Source organism: Meriones unguiculatus, chromosome 20 (assembly GCF_030254825.1).
Source record: "Meriones unguiculatus strain TT.TT164.6M chromosome 20, Bangor_MerUng_6.1, whole genome shotgun sequence".
Classification (NCBI taxonomy): Eukaryota; Metazoa; Chordata; class Mammalia; order Rodentia; family Muridae; genus Meriones; species Meriones unguiculatus.
This window is the reverse complement of record NC_083367.1, coordinates 67,809,037-67,829,255: the sequence shown is the minus strand read 5'-3', so window position 1 is coordinate 67,829,255 and position 20,219 is coordinate 67,809,037. Positions and strand designations below refer to the sequence as shown.

The window sequence follows — 20,219 nt, the reverse complement described above, 5'->3', positions numbered from 1 at the left end:
TGTTAAAATGTGCAGGTAAGTGCCGGGAACAGAAGGAAGGCAGGGCAGTGAGCAGGAGGGACCACATTCTCGAAGCCACTGTGTTTTCTGGGGGTTGGTAGGCATACCTAGAGCTCGGAGACCGAGGCTCCAGGGGCCCGGGCCACGACATTATTCTGACCCCTTGAAGGGAATGTTTCTCAAGAGCAAATTAACTTTTACGAGCTTAGTATGGTTGCTGGAAGTATCCCTCAGATATGCCTGGTGGGCATGATTCCTTGTGATTCTAGTTCCTTGTGATTCTAGCCTTGGAAGCAGGAGACAAGAACTCCCCAGAGCTGGCAGGCTGGGGAGCTCTAGGTCTCACTGAACCCTGCCTGGGTGAAAAAGGTGGAAGGGCAATTAAGGAGGATTCCTAATGCATGTGCACCAACAGGCATGTACACACACACACACACACACACACACACACAATTCCTGGGTGGGTTACAAGGATTTGCTTTCTAGACAAATGACCCAACGACTCCGGAGGACATGACCTGAGCACGCTGCTTTGAAAAGCATTGTCCTCTTTAAAACACAGCAACCTAGTTGTGCCCAGCATTACTTTTGGAAAGCAGGTATGGGTCACACACAATGTAGCCAGAGAACAAAGCACACTGGAGAGACCCGGCCTTCAGTACGTCCAGGAGGGCTCTGAATGCAAGCGTTCTTGGAGTCTTACCTCTTTCGGGGACAGTATAGAAATGTAGTCTTCATAGATCATCCTGGCCTTTTCCTCAACGACTTTTTTGTTCTGCTCTTTCTTCAAGTCTTCGCAGGCCAGCCAGAAGAGTAGGTTCTCCTCGCTGTACTCTGTTCGGAGGAACTCGCGGAAAAGATTTCTTCCTGCAGGCGTCTTCATCATCTTGTCAAAATTTTGAGACCAGGACAGGACTTCATCTGCAGTGGGGTTTTGGCTGCAGAGACAGGATGAAGCCATTAGCTGCAGTGTGTATCTGCGAACTCTGGCAGAGCAAGCGGCTGGCAGTTTGCAAGTCACAGTCATGTGCTGCCCTCTGCTGGACAGGGTTTGCTCTCCCACTTGATCTGGCAAACAGTCTGGGGACTCAGCCTCTACAAAGGACCTTGTGGGTGCGAAATGCAAGGGCGGAGCTGAGGGTTAGAACAGGAAGGAGTTACAGACCACCTGCCCATGGCTGTCAGACACTCCTAATGAATCCAGCAAGTGGTGCTGTTTCTTAGCAATTTGTTGCAAACGGGCAGGAACACTCTGAATAACTTTTATGTCTACCTCGTTTGCCAACCATAAGAGTTTACTTTTCTCTCCAGCACCTAGTCCTTATTATTTACACAATCTAAAATAAGAACATGCTTTGTGCACTTATCACCAAATGTCCCCAAATGCTCGAAGTATTCCTTGAAAAGCAGAGGCCTTTTAGAACAGCATGGGGATTTTTTTTTTCTGGATAACTATATATTATAAAGATCAATACTTTATTGCCAAGACCACCATCCACTGACCCTTCTGCCCTCACACCAAAGAAGGAGAAGCACAAAGCTTGAAGAGTTTTACTTTTCTAACACAGTGCAGAGTCTTGGTTTTTGATTCAGAATACATTTGTTTAGGAGGTGGTGTTTTCTTTTTCTTAACTTCTGGCCAAGTAACTTAAATAGACTTGCAGCCGTCTCACTAGTAGGTCTGAACCTCTTCATTCATTTACAACATTAAATTTGGGTCCAGGAAGACAACTTGGTGAGTAAAGTGCTTTCTCTGTGTGACAGCCTAAGTCTGCATCTGTTAAAAGCCAGCTAAGATGGCGTGCCCCATAACCCCCGTGCTTGGGGAAGGGGGCTGAGAGGGTGAGGCCAGGGACTCCCAAGCCGATCAAGTTAGCAAAAACCTTGGGCTCCACATTCGGTGAGGGACCCTGCTTTAAAACACACAGTGGAGAGTGAGAGTGGACACACTTCATGTTCACTTCTAACATCCACACATCCACATGGGAGAGCACACCCCATACATATGTGCATGACATCCATCACACAAACACACGCACACACACTTTCTCTCCTACTAAAAAGTTCAGTGTACAAATGCTTAACACCACAATGACACTCGTATTAAAATTTCCATGAAAAGCAAAAAAGAAGGCAGTATGTGAACCACCAACTCATAAGTAGGCTCTATCCCTTAACGCTGCACTTGAGCTTCTCGGTTCAGGAGGGCTCGCTTAAAGTCTGCTCTGATGGTTCAAGAACCAGGAGCTGGCCAGCTGGTGCATTTCCTGGTTGTTGTCGGTGCTCCAGTGTGCGTGTGTGTTCATGTGTGTGAGTGTATGTGCATGTTTGTGTCATGTGCACATGTGTGCATGTGTATATACATGTTTGTGTGTCTACGTGCATGTGTATGCATGTGCACATGTGTACCTGTGCATGCTTGTGTTATATGCACATGCATGTGCACATGTGTATGTACCTGTGTTTGTGCATCTATGTATGTGAGCATGAGCACATGCTTGCATCCACATGTACGTGTATGTGCATGTTTGCATCATGTGCACATGTGTGCCTGTGTGTATATGTGTGGGCATGTGTACATGTGTGTGCATGTATATATGTGAGTGTGTACATGTGTATGTGTGTGCACATGTGAGCTTGTGCATGTGCATACGTGTTCTTGTTTATGTCATGTGTACATGTATGTATACATGTATACATGTATGTGTGTGCATATGCAAATGTGTGCCTGTGCATGTGTGTGCAAGAGTATGTGTATACATGAGCACATGTGTCAGTGCATGTGTCATGTGTACATATGTGCATGTGTGTATATGTGCATGCGTGTGTGTATATGTCTATATGTATGTGTGAAGGTATGTGTGTATGTGATGTTCCTATTCTTCTCATAAAATGTAGACAAATGTTAAAATATTTCCTGCCAGGCTGGAGAAATAACAGCAGTTAGGGGCACAGGCTGCCCTTCCAGGGGACCCAGGTTCAGTGCTCAGCACCCACACAGCCATGAGTAACTGCTGTGTAACCCCAGCACTGGTAGTTAAGTCCTGTCCAGCCTCTCTGGCCCCTGAGCATGAACAGGGTACACAGACCTGTACACAGGCAAAAAGGTCAATTTGAGAGGAATTTTCAGCCAAGAGAATAAAAGCCAGGCTTTTTCTGTGATAGTCACCCAACAGTCTTTATTTACTACAGAGAAAGATAAATGCAGACAGCTTGTGATGTAGCTTTTAGAAAACCCGGTGAAGAGCAATTGCAGCTACAGAAAAGATCTAGGCTGAGCTCCATCCATTTCACAGAGCCATTGGCAGGGAGGACCCCCGAGGGCCGGCGCAGGGCCCTGGGCGGACATAAGTGGCAGTAAACACAGGCGCGGCTGCTGGCCGGCACACTCACCATTCCTCTAGGACCTGGACGCTCTCCATCTTGGTGGTGTGTGGGGGCCGCCCCGCAGCGTCTCCTCTTTCCTCATTCCTGACAGTGAGGCTGCAAAGTAACACACTCTGTCAAGAGAACTGCACACAGCCAAAGACAAGCATCGCTCTTCAGGAGAAACAGGTCCCAGGAGGTTTTGCTGCCAACCATGCGGCATTATTTAAAACACAGAAAGAGGAATGACACTTTTGAAGGAGGGTGGAGAGAGTTGGTGAGTCTATACCGACCTAAAAAAATCATAGTCAGCACCCTCGACTGGATATCACTATCCATTCTGACTTCACGATCACGCAATTCAAATGACTTAAATCCTTTTTCATAGTTGCACCGTTGCAGCATCCAGGCTGGACACGCTTTCAGTATTTGACATTTCGTTGTGTTACCTTCAGAAGTGGAGAGTCGTGTTGATTTTTGCTTAGTTCAGCTTTTCTCATTTATTTTCTCCCAATTAGGAGCTAAGACAACAGACTGCAGCAGACCAAGACAGGCTAAACTACTTTGCTCCATCCTTCCCTTCGAGCTATGCTTTTGTCATCAATAGCACCACTGCTCCGGTGGCTAAGGCTGGAGCAACTGTGCTGTGTTCTCTGTCAGTCCATCTCCAGTGTCTTGGGAGGGACCAGGAAGCAATTCTAAGGGTGTGGGGCAGGAGAGCCCCAGGAAAGTGTGGCGGTGACCTTCCACTGTCACCCTGACAAGATCTAGAACCATCTGGGCGGCTGCCATGCCTATGGGGGAGACACCTCTATTAACTGATGTGGGGAAACGGATTCTGATTGTGGGCGGGGCCCTCCTTCCGCGGAGGCCCTGGGCTCATCCGTGCTCGCGCCCACTGTTTCCTTACTATGAGTGCGATGAGACACTTGCTTCAAGCTCCTGCTCACTTGATCCCAGCATAAGGGACCATACCATGAACTGTGGGCTGAAGCAAGCTGTCTCTCTTAAGCTGCTTTCACCAGTGTATTCCGTCCCAGCAACAGGCATGAGGTTGAGGCAGCGGGAGAAGGCGCCGCGCCACTGACATACCGCGAGATGCGGGGACCTAGGAAAGGCCTTTTCAACCCAGGACAGCAGGAATCGTTAGACTGAGGTAAACTCAGCCTAAGGGCACCTTTCGGTAGGAACCAGGGTCAAGGGGAGAAGTAGAGGTAATGAGATCGTCGGTAGAGAGAGTAGAGGGAGGGGACAGCTTTGGGCCTCGGCTGGTTAACGCACCGTCGGATGATCGAGAAGGTGGGAGATGACTCAGTGGTCCCTCCTCGGTAGAAACTCAAGCTCCTGGGTAACACACCAGTGTTTCTGCTGCTTCGTGAGAAGCCATCTGAAGCAAAAGGAGTTTCTGTGGCATCTCCTTCATCGGCCACGCATGCATGTACCACCAGGGCCAATGCGCATTATCTATCAGTGCCTCCATTGTCTTTGCCTTGATATTATTATGCCCAGCTTACAGGCAAGGAAAGTAAAGGCTAGAGCGGTCTGATTAGCTGATCGGAAACAGAGCGCCAGCTGGGTGGTACGGCTGGAGTCTGACCTCTGTAACCTGCATTTCTACCGAGTGCCTACCACACAGCAGGCATTCTGCTAGGCACAGTCGCCATATACCGCGAAACACGATTTCCGTCCAAAAGAAGCCTTTGGTGTTGGGGAGGTATCTCTGAGTAGTCCTTCTCAACCTGGAAAGCCTGGCTAGACAAACCGAGAGTCTCAAGACTGTAGTCTTGAACTCTCAGGTTGCGGGAAGTAAAGATGAAGAGAATGCAGCATTGGGATGAGTCTAAGGAGCTCAGGCTGTTGCTGGTAAGGCCCAGCCGCCTTTGAGTCTGACTAGGCAGAAAAATCAACTGAAGAAAGTATATCCACTGAGGAAAAGAGACTAATCCATGTTGGGAAAGATCCTTTAATTGGAAGTACCATAGATCTCAAAGAAAAAAAAAAACTTAATAATGAAGCAAAGTACCTTTTCTTCCTCCTACGCTTGGGAGCAGTGGCAAGTTTTCTGGCATAGAGCCACGGGAGAGTGTAAAGCTCTGAGAAGGGTGGCATAGTTCAAAGACTATAGAGAGCTGACCAACAGCTGGCTGGTTCTAGGAGGCACCAATCCTGGTAACACCCAAAGAGAGCCCGGGAGAGAGCACCATCCCTGGGACTAGAGACGCAAAGGCTGAAGCAGTGAAAGGGGGAGGGACCCAGATAGAGCGGTGCTCTCTTCCGTCTAAGTCTAAGCATGTAGGGCCCGTGAATGTGCTTGGTGTCTGAGGTAGCCTACAAACCCACAGCCTTTGATACCTGCAGTCCATTTAGGTCCGTGTTGTCATGAGAGTGATCGGTTTCTTTCCCTGGCTTGGAGTGAAGGTATTTCTCTGTAATTTGAGTGGCGTTTGGGTGACATACACCACACCACTGTCATTATTCTGCCAAACTTCGCCTCAAAGACCAACCATGCACCCTTTGTGACTTTCACAAAGAGGATCTTATTGAAATAGGAAGCCACTCGTTTCCACACAGCATCCCAGAGAATGAACCACACAAAACCCAGGCCATCCTTCACAGCATGGCACGGTCCTTAGGCACTCCTTCCCTTGGCGATTCTGCTGTAAAGCAATGGATCTGGAGTGAGCGTGCCTGATTCTCATAGTTCTGAGCATAAATCCTGGCTCCTGTGTCTGTTCCCACGATGTTTACAAACATGGCAAATGCTACCATATTAGAGCCTTCAGAATTGGATTGTGCTTACACCTCCTGTCTACAGATGGTAAAATACGGACACACATTTGCACTAAAACTAGTTATGACAGACACTTGGTAAACACTTAACTGTTCAACAAGGCTGCAATCCTTAATTTAACACTGGGCATAATTTCACCCTTCAACAAAAAAATAATTGAACTTAAGCAATGGTAGCCTCGGAAAGTAGGACAAGGATCACCAGAGACAGCTGGCGATGTAAACTCTGGGCTTGCTGGACAGACTGCCACAAAGAGTTAGCTGCAGAAGCAGACACGCGGCATCAGTCTGCATGCGCTCCCTCAGGCGAACATGCATCACACCTATGTGTACCCACAACAGAGAGGGGGAGGAATGGAGGTGGGAAGAGAGAGAGAAGCACCAAAATATTGTCTAGAGATTGAGATGGAAAACTAGGAAGGACTGTTGCTGGTCTGGCTGCCTGTCCATTATGACACATCTACTCTCACTTTCACCGGTTTTTGTTTCAAACGTCTGTGGGCCTGGGGCTGTGTTTTGGAGGTAATAATATGATCCATATTTACTCTCAACATCTCAGTGTTCCAGGTGTTTTAAAAAAGTTGAAAAGAAAGGCACCAAACAGAAGAGTTGTATTGCGAGTTCTCAAAAAGATGTGCACGTTAGTTTTAACTGTCCACTTTGATACTGCTGGGGAGCTGGCCCCTGAGCTTGCCTGCAGGGTGCTGTATTGATTTTATTAGTGGGTGCAGGGAGACCCATCTTGGTTGTATGTGGGACCATTCCTGGGGCAGGGAATTCCAGACTATATCAAATGGGGAACGTGAGTTGAACATCAGAACTCATGGCTGTTCTAGGACTGTTGATGTGGTGTGATCAGCTGCTCCAAGCACCCGATGTCTTGATTTCCCACCACAAATACTGTACCTGGGAAGTCAGAATCAACTGTTCCCTTTTTAAATATATGGGTTTTTTTTCTTTCACATTCAGGTAGGTAGCACTTTAAATTTCTACCTTTCCATGTAAGACACAAAGAGAGTGAGACATGCTCACTGTGAGGTCTGTGGGAATCTTGATCAGAGTCTAATACTGCAGGGAGGAGACTAACTTCCGGCCAGGCAGATGGCGGACTGTCTGTGAAGAGCAGCCTGGACTGTGGTGGGAGAGAAAAGCCTGAAGGCGACTGTGAGCTCCTTCACCCGTTATCAGAAAGAGCACACAGTCCACTCTGGAAGCAGTCAGTAGTTCTAAGATGGCAATCGGTTCTCAGAAACGCAGCTCGAGGAAAGTGGTAAATAGCACAGACCTTCGCACCAGCCGTGAGGATCATGGTAGCAGATGATAACGTTTATTCGTGCAAAATGCATGTGAGGGATCTGTGCAGGGCGCAAACTTAATCCATTTTGACAGCAAGGCTCCAGAAAAAAGGCTCCATTCTCATCAGGTAACAGGCTTAGATTACTAACCAACACCATTTCGTTTGCGAAGACACAGTCACTAGGGCTGACTCACACACCGTGGCCCAGGCTGGGGCTGACTTCTGGCCTCTGGCTTCTCGCCTCATGAAAGCTTTGCTCTGCAGCATGGACACCGCCTCTCCTTACAAAAGCTGTCTGGGATGTTTTACCTTTTTAGTTATTCACCGAAAAAAAAGAAAGGGGAAGGGGGGCTGATCTTAAAGCTATGGGAGGAATACCTTCAATTTCAAAGAACAAATCAGTTTCAGACCTAGAGCAGAGATATCTCCATTTCCACACCTTTGAGAGGCCTCTAGGGAGCAGAGGGTTTGTGAAATTTGTGTCTGGAAGTGTCCTGCAACACAAGTGTATACTTTCAGGACGTTTAACGGAATGGTAAAGGAAACGGAAGAACACCCTGCTGGGCCCGAGGAGCTAGCTTCCTGGAGGATTGCTTGCCTACCATGCATGAAGCCTTGCCTGTAGTTCCCAGGGCCACTCAGCACCAGGGGTGATGGCGCCTTCCTGCGGTGCGGGCCCTGGGGAGGAGGGGGCTGGAGAATCAGAGGTTGCAAGTTTCTGCAAGGTCAGCCTGCGCTGTGTAGACCTGGTCTCAAGAGAATCAACCAATTACAGGACACCACATCACAATGACTCTTCCGGTTTTACAGTCATATATTACGTAATGAAGTAAGATAAGAACTCATTCAGCTCAAGTTTTCGTTTCATGCTTACATACCAGCAGTAAGAGAATCGGCTATGAAAGTTGTTTCCACTAGGGGGCAGTGTTGCTGTGAGAAATACGACAGATTAAGTCAGAGGAAAGGTTGAAAATCTTTCTGGATATAATTACCCTTATTTGGAAAAAAATTTTTTTTCTTACATATAAGACATTTTGATAATTCTGCCTCTCCAAGTTATCCAGTTTTTCTGTGATCCTGTTAATCAGGATGGAAGGGGAGGGTGAATTTTCACCTAGAGCTGTGAGCAAATCTGGGGTCATTTCCCCCCTTCCAGGATGAATTTTCAGGATGAATACTCTTTGGTCTCCAGTCACTTAATTTGGGAAAATAAAGTCATTTACTTTAGTCTTAAAGACATGTTGGCACTGCTGGGCGTGTTAGTGCCTACTTTTAATACCAGAACTCACTAGGGAGACAGAGGCAGGCACATCTCTGAGTTTAGTTCAAGGCCAGCCTGGTCTTAGAGTGAGCTCCAGAACAGCCAAGGTTACACAGAGAAACCCTGTCTTGAAAACAAACAACTAGAAGAATATTTTTAAAAAATGATGCTAACATAATCTTAATTACATTGTCAGTATCCTTCCACTAGAAAAAAAATCACTCTGCATTGTACATGGGTCTGGAAAGTGGTCACATATACTTAGAGAGGTTTTTAAAAAATATTTCCAGTGTTTTAAAATGGTCACATCTACTTAGAGAGGTTTTTAAAAAATATTTCCAGTGTTTTAAAATGGTCACATCTACTTAGAGAGGTTTTTAAAAAATATTTCCAGTGTTTTAAAATGGTCACATCTACTTAGAGAGGTTTTTAAAAAATATTTCCAGTGTTTTAAAATGGTTACATATACTTAGAGAGGTTTTTAAAAAATATTTCCAGTGTTTTAAAATGGTCACATATACTTAGAGTTTGTTTATTTTTTTCAGCAATTTCAGTGTTTTAAAAGAGCCATTGTAAGAGTAAACTCTGCATTATTTCAATTTCAGTAAAGATTTACTTTGTGCCGGGGATAGTAGCACATGCGTTTACTTCCAGCACTTGGGAGGCAGAGGCAGGTGGATCTCTGTCTACAAAGTGAGTTCCAGAATAGCCAAAGCTACATAGTGAGACCCTGTCTTGAAAAACAACAACAACAAAACAAACAAACAACCATTTACTTCCCTTTAATACATGAAAAACAAAGACACATTTTTCTCATTCTGACCCAGTCTCTCTTTGCTCTTGATTTCTCTCTATATGCACACATGCTTTTAAAGATAGGTTTCAAAGATATACTTTTTATATGTATTAAATTTTATTCCAAACTGTAAAGCAGTTATTTTAGGCTCATTGACAAGCTCATTAGCTTTGGAGTTTCCAACCTCATTCAACAAGAAACTTCATGGTTAAACTCTAGACCTATTGTGTAAGCTAATGTTCAGTTAAAGGACCAACGTCCTTTTACTTTGCATGAAGAGAGAATCTTTGGTTTTCCTCAAAATAAAGAGAATCATAGAAATATAGATAATACTGTAAGACAAAGCCAGCCATTATACCCTTTAATTCTCAGAGAGGCTGGAGAGCTGTTTCAGGCTTCTCTTTCAACCCACTGTCATTTGCTCTGCAATTTGTAAGTTAAGTCAGTGGATGCCCTTTGTAGAAAAACAAGTGCCGTGGGTTGGGAAGGCCAAATCAATCCAGTTTGTGTTGAACACACACTGTCCTGGAAGGGGTGTGCGAATGAGCATCTCAGTGTTTAATGCACCGGTTGGGCAGGAGCTCAGGCTTGTGGTTTGGTTAGACTGTGTTCTGTTGTGACCAGCAGGGTGGACACATTACAGCACTTGCAGGCGCGGTGCAGAAACGTGGTTGGTAGCCGGCAGGGCCCTTACTGGCTCTCCACCATTCACACCTAGGCCGAAGCTTCCCAGTTACTGTTTGTATGACTTCCTGTGGGGACATCTGTGGGACACCCATGGTTGACACTAACAGTGATAGGGTGTAGGGAAATCTGTGTGCAGTATATGGAAGTTTTGAGGCTCTGAGGGTTTTCTGGCTGTGTGGCACAGCCCTCAAGAAGAGTCTAATCAGAGCATCCAAGAGGAAAAGGACAGTGACAGAGAACGCGGAAACGGTGTCCGTTATGCCGGCCTGTATCACGCTAAGGAGAACACTGGCAAGCCCTCAGTGGTCCGGTAAATCCTTTGCACACTGAGACTTGTCAGGAGGTCAGGACAGCCTCAGTTATGTATTATTCATGTGTAGACTCGGGCTGGGAAATAAAGCCCTAGCCACAAAAACTTGAGGACCTGGGCTCAAGCCCGGGACCCTGGTGAAAACATGGCACACAGCTGTAATCGCTTTGATAGGGAGGCAGAGGCCGGGGAATCCCTGGGGCTCACCTGCCTTCCAGTCTGGCCTCAGTTTCGGGCACCAGCCCCAGTGGCAGGCCCCATTTCAACAACCATGGTAGATGGTAGGGAAGACAGCTGAGACCTCTGCCTTTGCATATGCACACGAGCATACGTGCGGGTTCACATACATATGTGTGCACTTATGTTTGTTTATGCTCTTAACCACATCGCAGTAAGGAACAAGCTGAAGCTCAGAGGAATTGAATGACTTGCCCTCGGCTTCATGTTTACACGTGACAACCGGGACTGTCTAATCCCAGGACGGCGAGGCTTCCATTATCCCATGCTGCCCCCGAAAGTCACATTTCTTGAAGGGAAAATACCATGGAAGTTTTTGTGTTAGCCTTAAATGTGACAGGGCAGCTTCTGTTCAGGGCGAAACACGTGACACTACCATTGTCACTTATAGAATGAGTACCTGGAACGGTTCCGTGTTTTTACATAATATATATGGTTTTATACCAAAAGCCCGATAATGGTAGGTGTTTGCTTTCTACTCAGCAGCAGGTGCTGCTATCCGCGATAGGCATGTCCATGTAGCATATGTTGATATAAAAACAAATAGGAATGTAATAGTTAATGTTTACTATGAATTTGACACTGCCACCTCAGGCCCCTGCTCCCAGAACTTCCCTGCGGTAATGGAGTACACACTGAACTACAAGAAAAAATATCCTTCCTACATTGCTTTCATCAGGGTTTTTTTTTTTTTTTTTTTTTTTTTTTTTTTATCGCAGCAACTCTCCTTTTCCTATCTCAGTTTCTTTTTCCACAGCTGTAATACAATATCCTGACTGAAGCAACCTAAGGCAGGAAAAGGTTCCGTCCATCATCGTGGGGCGAGCCGAGGCAGCAGGAACTTGAACCACTTAATAACACCACATCAGGAGTGGAGAGCAACACACTGGTGCATGCAAGTGTCTCTGCAGCTCTCTTCTTTTTATTCGGCCAGAAGGGCAAATCCAGGGCAAGGAACCACCCAGGGCGGGCCTCTTCCACCAATTCACGTACTTAAAACAACCCCTTACAGACATTCCCAGGGGCCCTTTCCCCGAGTGATTCTAGACTGTGTCCAGCTGACAGTCGGAATTAGCCACCACAGCAACAGAACCAGAGGTAAGACAATATGGGTGTCAAAGCATTTATCACAAACCCACTTCAGCTAGATAATTATAAGCCTTATTTTCACAAAACGTCAATGTTTTATCTACAAGGAAAGAAAACAGCCTACGTGAAGGATGTCTTAAAATAGTTGGCAGATTGCAAAGATCCACCATGCCTCTACTATGGAAGAATGTAGGCTAAGCCCTAAAGAGAGAATGAAGAATTTACTGAGGATTGAACTGCCGGTTGTCTTGGTCATAAGAAATGGAAGTCCATTGTCCTCATACTGACCTTTCACCCAAAGTATCAGAGTCTCTGGACGTTTAAATAGGCTCCCTTGTTTTCTCCGTCAGCAGATCTTCTGTCTAGCTCCCTTCTCCTTGCACTTAGAGAGAAAATCGGTTCTCCCAAAGTTCACCAATAACTTGGTGATTGGTTGGATCATGTGGGGTCCTCGTGGGATGGGACTTTCCGGGGTCGCCTGCAGCCTTCATCCTGCCTCTGTGGAACATCACTGTCTTGTTTTGGTAACACTTGCCTTGATGTGTTCTTCGTGAGACCTCTTGGGTGGTATTATTTTGGGCCACGTGAGCAGCTTCCCCACTCCTTCTCTGCCCTTTCACTGTGGGCCTATCCTACCACTCAGCACACTGCCCAGGGCCACGGATCTCCTCTTCTGGACTCTGACTACGATGGCTCCCAGGTTATCACTGTTAAATGCCGGCTTACCCCACAGCTAACACAAGGGTGCCATAGAGAGGGAGTAGGGGGGCATCATCTTACTTTTGGACGGAACAACTTCTTCCTCTCTCGTCTGACAGAGTCACTTTTCAAAAATTTTATTGCATATTCATATATCTCGTGTATGTGTCTACGTAGTTTGTTCTCTTCTTCTACCACCTGGGGATTGAACTCACAGCCCTGGGCGTGGTGACAGGCATCTTTACCCACTAAGTCATTTCACCAGCCTATTGGGCTAACACTGAGATTCTGCACTAGCATGTGACTACCTTTCCATTTCATACCTACTCTTCTTTTTCCCAGCCTTCAATGGCCCTCCTCCTCATGGTGCTCTCCCCAGTGCCCAGAATTGACCCTCTCAGGAGCTATATATAGGCCACTTCTCCTACAATGCCACAGGCCACAGCAGTGGGAGGGGGAAAGCATCTTTCTTCCAAAATCTCCAATGCTATGCCGCCTGACTTCCCACTCCTCTCGTGGCACTGCTCCCTGCACGCTCCTCCCTCTTCCTGTCCCTTCTCTCTTCCTGTCCCTGTCTCAGGGTACCCACGCCACACAATCGGTATTGCTGCCTGCAATGAGTTTGCCAGACCATTTTCCTTGTTCTGCACTGAACTAGCTAATGTATACAGGAGGTATCTCAACTCCTGAGCTGGCTCCATCCTTATTCACTTCATCATTGCTATCTTTTTGCTTTCCTAAATGTGCCCCACATCATGATTTTATCTGTGATTTTATTTCTGTTCTACCTTTTCATAGGAAATCTAAATTGTGCAATATGAAACTTAGAAAATATTCAACTCCTGAAACATCCCTTTATTTTTATTTTATGTGTATGATTGTTTTTTCTACACGTTTGTAACTACACTGAATGTGTGCTGATGCCCACAGAAGCCAGCGAGGGTGCCAGATCTCCCAGGACTGGCGTTATGCTGGGCACTGATGTAGGGCCGTGCTCTTCAGCCACAGAAAAGATAGTGACTTTTTTGTTTAAAGTAAGAGAAATGTTAAAAAACAGTAGATGGAATATGCCTGTGATGGACACAGGTCACTGTAGTTTTCATTGTAACAGTTTTACAGTGACAGAAGTTGCTGGAGACTGTTTTACATGGCAGCTATACTACTAAACAAACTTTTTAAGTGGCTAACCTTGTAGTTAAAACAAATACCCTGGACTGTCTAATGACTTTCCTCTCTGTCACCATGGAGGCAGGGAGAACCTGGCGAACAAATGTTGATGAGCTAAAACCATGCTAACAACGGATACTTGATCAACTCCAACCCTGTGACTGAATGAATGAATGCTGTAAAGGAGTTGCCAAGTTCTGATGCCCACTCTCTGGCATCAGAACTTGGCATATAGAGTCCGTGAAACCTACCATCTATTGGTAGCTGGCCTCTCAAGTGTGTGACATTCAAGGAGCTGATAGGAGCTATTCAGCGATTCCATGGCACTGTAAAATGTGATTCCAAGCCTTTATCTCGTTGTAAGTTACGTTCATGATGATTTTGTCACAAGCACTTTGGAAACTGCGCAGAGCAAACCACTTTATAGGAATAGCTTACTCCATGCGAGATGAATCAGCTCTCTGTGGGCGACAGGTACACGGGAGACGCTTACACACAGTTGCCTCTGATGAGATGCCTCAGCTTGCATATTGTGAGTCTCGGTATCTCCAGGGAGTGGTTTCTTCACCATGGTGCAGACTTGGGGTTTTGTTTTCATTTTTCAAAAAATATCCTTTGGCTTTGAAAACATGCATCTTAGTATTTCCATTGGCAGGGAGCTCGAGGGTGACAGCATCAGAGGATAAAATAGGACATTCTTTTTGCACTGTTTTGAATTACAGAGGTTGGGGTGCTTGTTAAAACTGGAGAAGGAACAACCAAAAGCATGTTTGTGAAGGTCCCAACATTTACTTAGTGAAATCTATCCCACGGCCTGGGAATTCTGGGAATAAATGTGTCTAAATGAGGGACAGTTTTAGTTCAAAGGACTAGTTAATTTACTAAATTTATTCTGTGACCAATCGTTCCTGCAAAGAATCTACTGTTACTGGCCAAATCCAGTGAGCAATACCCAAAGTAACATTTGCGATTGTGAGACAGACTGGGAAGGCTGTATTGATCAGTGGTTCGCATCACACTGGGAATGCAAAGTTTCTAAGTACCATATTAATGAGGCTTAGTCGGTGTACTGGATCCTAAGACATCTGCCATCTAATCCCAAGTTTATAGCACTTGGGTTTTCTGACGTATGAAATTAAAACTCTTTCCACCATCATCATCTTTTTTAAGGAAGGTAGTTTTGTTTCAAACAAAAGCTTTTTTCTTTGTTTTTCTTTTGTTTTTTGTTTTTGGGTTTTAGAGACAGTGTTTCTTTGTGTAGCCCTGGCTGTCCAGGTATCACTCTGTAAACCAGGCTGGCCTTGAACTCGTAGATGTACCTGCCTCTGCCTTTCCAGGGCTGGGATTAAAGGCCTGTGCCACCACCACTATGACCCAATAAAAGCTTTTGTCTAATTGTGTCAGTCAATGTTCCTGTTGCTAACACCACATACTTGACAGAAGGAATGTAAAGAAAAGAGGCTTAATCTCCCTAGATGCTGAAAAAGCCTTTGACAAAATCCAACATCCATTCATGTTCAAAGTATTGGAGAAATCAGGGATACAAGGCACATATCTAAACATAGTAAAGGCGATATACAGCAAGCCTATAGCCAACATCAAACTGAATGGAGAGAAACTTAAAGCAATCCCACTGAAATCAGGGACAAGACAAGGCTGACCACTCTCTCCATATCTCTTCAACATAGTGTTGGAAGTCCTTGCTAGAGCAATAAGACAGTTGAAGGAGATCAAGGGGATACAAATTGGAAAGGAAGAAGTCAAATTATCACTATTTGCAGATGATATGATAGTATACGTGAGTGACCCCAAAAACTCTACCAGGGAACTCCTACAGCTGATAAACACCTTCAGCAAAGTGGCAGGATACAAAATTAACTCAAAAAAATCAGTAGCCCTCCTGTATACAAAAGACAAAAGGGCTGAGAAAGAAATTAAGGAAACAACACCCTTCACAATAGCCACAAATGACATAAGGTACCTTGGGGTAATCCTAACCAAGCAAGTCAAAGAATTCTATGAAAAAAATTTCAAATCTCGGGAGAAAGAATTAGAAGAAGATATGAGAAGATGGAAAGATCTCCCATGCTCATGGCTTGGTAGGATTAACATAGTAAAAATGGCCATCTTACCAAAAGCAATCTACAGATTCAATGCAATGCCCATCAAATTACCAACACATTTCTTTACAGACCTGGAAAGGAAAATTCTCAACTTCATATGGAATAACAAGAAACCCAGAATTGCTAAAACAATCCTCTACAATAAAAGATCTTCTGGAGGTATCTCCATCCCTGATCTTAAGTTGTACTATAGAGCAACAGTTTTAAAAACTGCATGATACTGGCATAGAAACAGAATGGTGGATCAATGGAACCGAACAGAGGACCCAGAAATAAACCCACACACTTATGGACACCTGATCTTTGACAAAGACGCCAAAACCATACAATGGAAAAAAGATAGCATCTTCAACAAATGGTGCTGGTCTAACTGGATGTCTACATGTAGAAAAATGAAAATAGATCCATACTTGTCACCCTGCACAAAACTGAAGTCCAAGTGGATCAAAGACCTCAACATAAAACCAGACACATTAAATCGGCTTGAAAAAAAAGTGGGAAATACCCTAGAACTCATTGGTACAGGGGAAAACTTCCTGAACAGAACACCAACAGCACAGGCTCTAAGAGCAACAACCAATAAATGGGACCTCATGAAACTGAAAAGCTTCTGTAAAGCAAAGGACACCGTCATCAAAACAAAGCGACCACCTACAGATTGGGAAAGAATCTTCACCAACCCTTTATCTGACAGAGGACTCATATCCAGTATATATAAAGAACTAAAGAAGCTGAAAAGCAGCAAACCAAGTAATCCACTTAAAAAATGGGGAACAGAGCTAAACAGAGAATTCTCTGTAGAGGAATACCGAATGGCAGAGAAGCACTTAAAGAAATGCTCAACCTCACTAGCCATTAGGGAAATGCAAATCAAAACAACCCTGAGGTTTCACCTTACACCCATGAGAATGGCCAAGATCAAAAACTCAAGTGACAACACATGCTGGAGAGGTTGTGGAGAAAGGGGAACCCTTCTCCACTGCTGGTGGGAATGTAAACTTGTACAACCACTCTGGAAATCAATCTGGCGCTTTCTCAGACAACTAGGAATAGCGCTTCCTCAAGATCCAGCCATACCACTACTGGGCATATATCCAAAAGAGGCTCAAGTACACAAAAAGGACATTTGTTCAACCATGTTTGTAGCAGCTTTATTTGTAATAGCCAGAAGCTGGAAACAACCCAGATGCCCCTCAACTGAAGAATGGATGCAGAAATTGTGGTACATCTACACAATGGAATATTACTCAGCAATGAAAAATAAGGAAATCATGAAATTTGCAGGTAAATGGTGGGATCTGGAAAGGATCATCCTGAGTGAGTTGTCCCAGAAGCAAAAAGACACACATGGTATATACTCACGCATATAGACATACAACATAGGACAAACCCACTAAAACCTGTGCATCTAAAGAAACTAAGCAAGAGAGAGGACCCTAACTAAAACGTCCAATCCCCATCCAGAAAGGCAAAGAGGATGGACATCAGAAGAAGAAGAAAACAGGAAACAACCTAGGAACCTACCACAGAGGGCCTCTGAAAGCCTCTGCCCTTCAGACTATCAAAGCAGATGCTGAGCCGGATGGGCAACTGTTGGGCAGGTGAACGGAATTTTAGGTAAGAACTGGGAAATAGTAAGAGCTGGAGAGGACAGGGTCTCCACAAGGAGAGCAACAGAACAAGAAAATTTGAACATAGGGAACTTCCCAGAGACTCATACTCCAACCAAGGACTATTCATGGAGATAACCTAGAACCCCTGCACAGATGTAGCCCAGGGCAGTTCAGAGTCCAATTGGGTTACATAGTAATGTGAAGAGGGACTGCCTCTGACATAATCTGATTGGCCTGCTCTTTGATCACCTCCCTCTGGGGGGGCGGGGAGCAGCCTTACCAGGCCATAGTAGAGGACAGTGCAGCCACTTTTGATGTGAACTGACAGACTAAGATCAGAAAGGAGAGGAGAACCTCCCCTATCAGTGGACTTGGGGAGTGGCATGCAAGCAGAGGGAGGAGGGAGGGTGGGATTGGGAGGAGAGGAGGGAGGGGCTTATGGGGGGATGCAGAAAGAATAAAGTGTAATTGATGAAAAATTTAAGAAAAAAGGGAAAAAAATAATTTAAGAACCTTAAATGACTTTCAAAATTGGAGGAAAACATGGAGTTAGTCAATTGGCATGGAGCACGTCTCGCCCCTGGGAGCAATGGTCTCCTGAACCTACTCAGACCTCGGACACCACCACTGCTAGTTCTAGAACTGATGCAGGATGTTCCAACGAGGGGCTAAGGCTTCTCATAATATTTCCTATAAGCCCACACCTGTTTGTCTATATCCCCCATTTTTATTCATTATTAGCCAGATAGAGCCAAGTAATTGTGGTAATGATACTTGCTTTTTTGCCCAATGCTGGAATGCTAGTAAATTTAGGTATGCCCTGGTTACTCGCATGCCTCACTGGGTGCCTGTGCCCATTGATGCCCCTCAAGCTATGACTCTCTTCAGACAGAAAAGGGATCTTGGAACTACAGCCACCATTGTTACTACCATCTCATTGACGGCTGTTGGAGCTACCACCAGGGCATTAGCCATGAGTCATACTGGGCAGACTGCTCAGACCCTGAATAATCATTTAGCCAATGTAGCTCATGCCTTAGTTGTACATAAAGGAATTAATGCTCAACTAAAAGGAAGCTTGATGGTGTTCAATCAGAGGATTGACCTCTTGCAGGAGCAAATTGATACCCTATGGCAAATTGCTCAACCTGGCTGTCAATGAAAGTATACTGGACTTTGCGTCACTAGCATACAACATGAGAATTTTTCCTGTGCTGCAAATCTGTCTAAACAATTGTCGAGCTATATTTTAGGTAATTGGACTGGAGAATTCGATACTACGATGGAGCAGCTGAGAGTGGCCATTGTCACAGTAAATTCTACCGGAGTGGACGAAGGACTAGCCACAGGATTATCAACATGGATTGCTGCAGCCATGAATCATCTGAAGGAATGGGCGGGCATGGGAGTGTTAGCAGGCCTTCTGGTGTTGGTCTCCTTGGTTTGCCTGTGGTATATATGCAAGATTAGAGTCTCACAACAGTGTGATGCAGCCATGATCATTCAGGCCTTTACAGCCATTGAAGCAGGACATTCTCCCCAAGCATGGTTGGATACCATAAAAAGCTAAAATGATACGCTCAGGATGCGAGGCTAAGCACTGCACTCAGGGTCAGCCGCTTTGGACCCAGAGAAGAGCATGTCTGATTGCATGCGGGTTGATGCCCCAGGTCCCGCCTCTGAGAAAAAGGTATCGGACGGGTCTGATGCTCTTTGGGTGGATGACACCTAAATGAACATCGGTACAAAGTCCCAATTTATTTCTAATATCAGAGATCAGACCTCTACTCTTGCCTGATGCATCTAAAACAAAAAGGGGAAACTGTAGAGAGCTGCGGAATGCTATGCCTTAAAGATGGAGCTGGTTTCCCCCTTCCACCTTCCCGATGGTGAGTGCTCTCTGTCACGAACAACTCCACATCTGGCTAAGGCCGAGGATCTGGCTTGCTTCCATGTATGTGGACCTATCTGCATTGCCCCCGTGGCACGCCTGGGTTGGCTACTCAGAGGCTATTTAAGCTGTGGGCTGGCTTTCCCCGGGGTCCAAGGATTGTTCAATGTTCCTGAATAAACTGCATTGGAAAAAAAAAAAAAAGAAAAAAAAAAGAAGAGAGGCTTATTTGGACCTATAGCTTCAAGGGACATTAATTTATTCTAGCAAGGAAGGCATGCCAGCTGAAACAGCTTCTTCTGTGGAGATGGGGCCTTGCAGTGGCTGTTCTCTCCAGTACAGGCAGGAAGCAGAGAGAGAACGGGAGAATTGAATCAGGTGTGCAGTAGCCCTCAAGGGTCCACACCAGTTAGCCCGTATCTGCCAGCTAAGGCTTCCCTTTTAAAGGTTATGCAGCCTCCAAAACAGTAGCATCAGCCAGTGACCAAATATTCAAATATATGAGCCTGTGGGGAATGCTTTATCTGCAATTGACAAAATTAGGCCCGATACATAAAATAACCAGAGGAAGAATGATTCTATGGGAAACAGAAACTAAAAGCAAGAGCTCAGGAAGGCTTTGGTCAGGAACCCTTCTATCCTTTATTCCCTATGGCCGTGATCTGACTGTGCTGGCTGCTTTATGTCAACTTGACACAAGCCAGAATCATTCTGAAAGAATCATTTGACAGAGCCTTGACTGAGAAATGTCCCCATCAGATTGGCTTGTCAGCAAGCCTGCAGTGCATTTTTCTTTCGGACTGATGATTGATATGGGAGAGTCCAGATCACCATGAGAAGGGTCACTCCTGGGATGGTGGTCTTGGGTTCTGTAAGAAATCAGGCTAAGCGAG

The 20,219-nt window shown here is 45.3% G+C and overlaps 1 protein-coding gene across 1 annotated transcript in view; it reads right to left on the bottom strand.

Moving 5' to 3' along the window:
* Positions 1–20,219, bottom strand: part of Rgs17 (regulator of G protein signaling 17) — a 98,512-nt gene that overhangs the window by 5,551 nt on the left and 72,742 nt on the right. Inside the window, exons 3-4 of the mRNA XM_021661952.2 lie at positions 3,394–3,483; positions 704–938 (exon numbers count right to left, since the gene is read on the bottom strand). Of these exons, the coding sequence (XP_021517627.1) occupies positions 704–938; positions 3,394–3,483 (325 nt within the window). The remainder of the gene's footprint in view (positions 1–703; positions 939–3,393; positions 3,484–20,219) is intronic.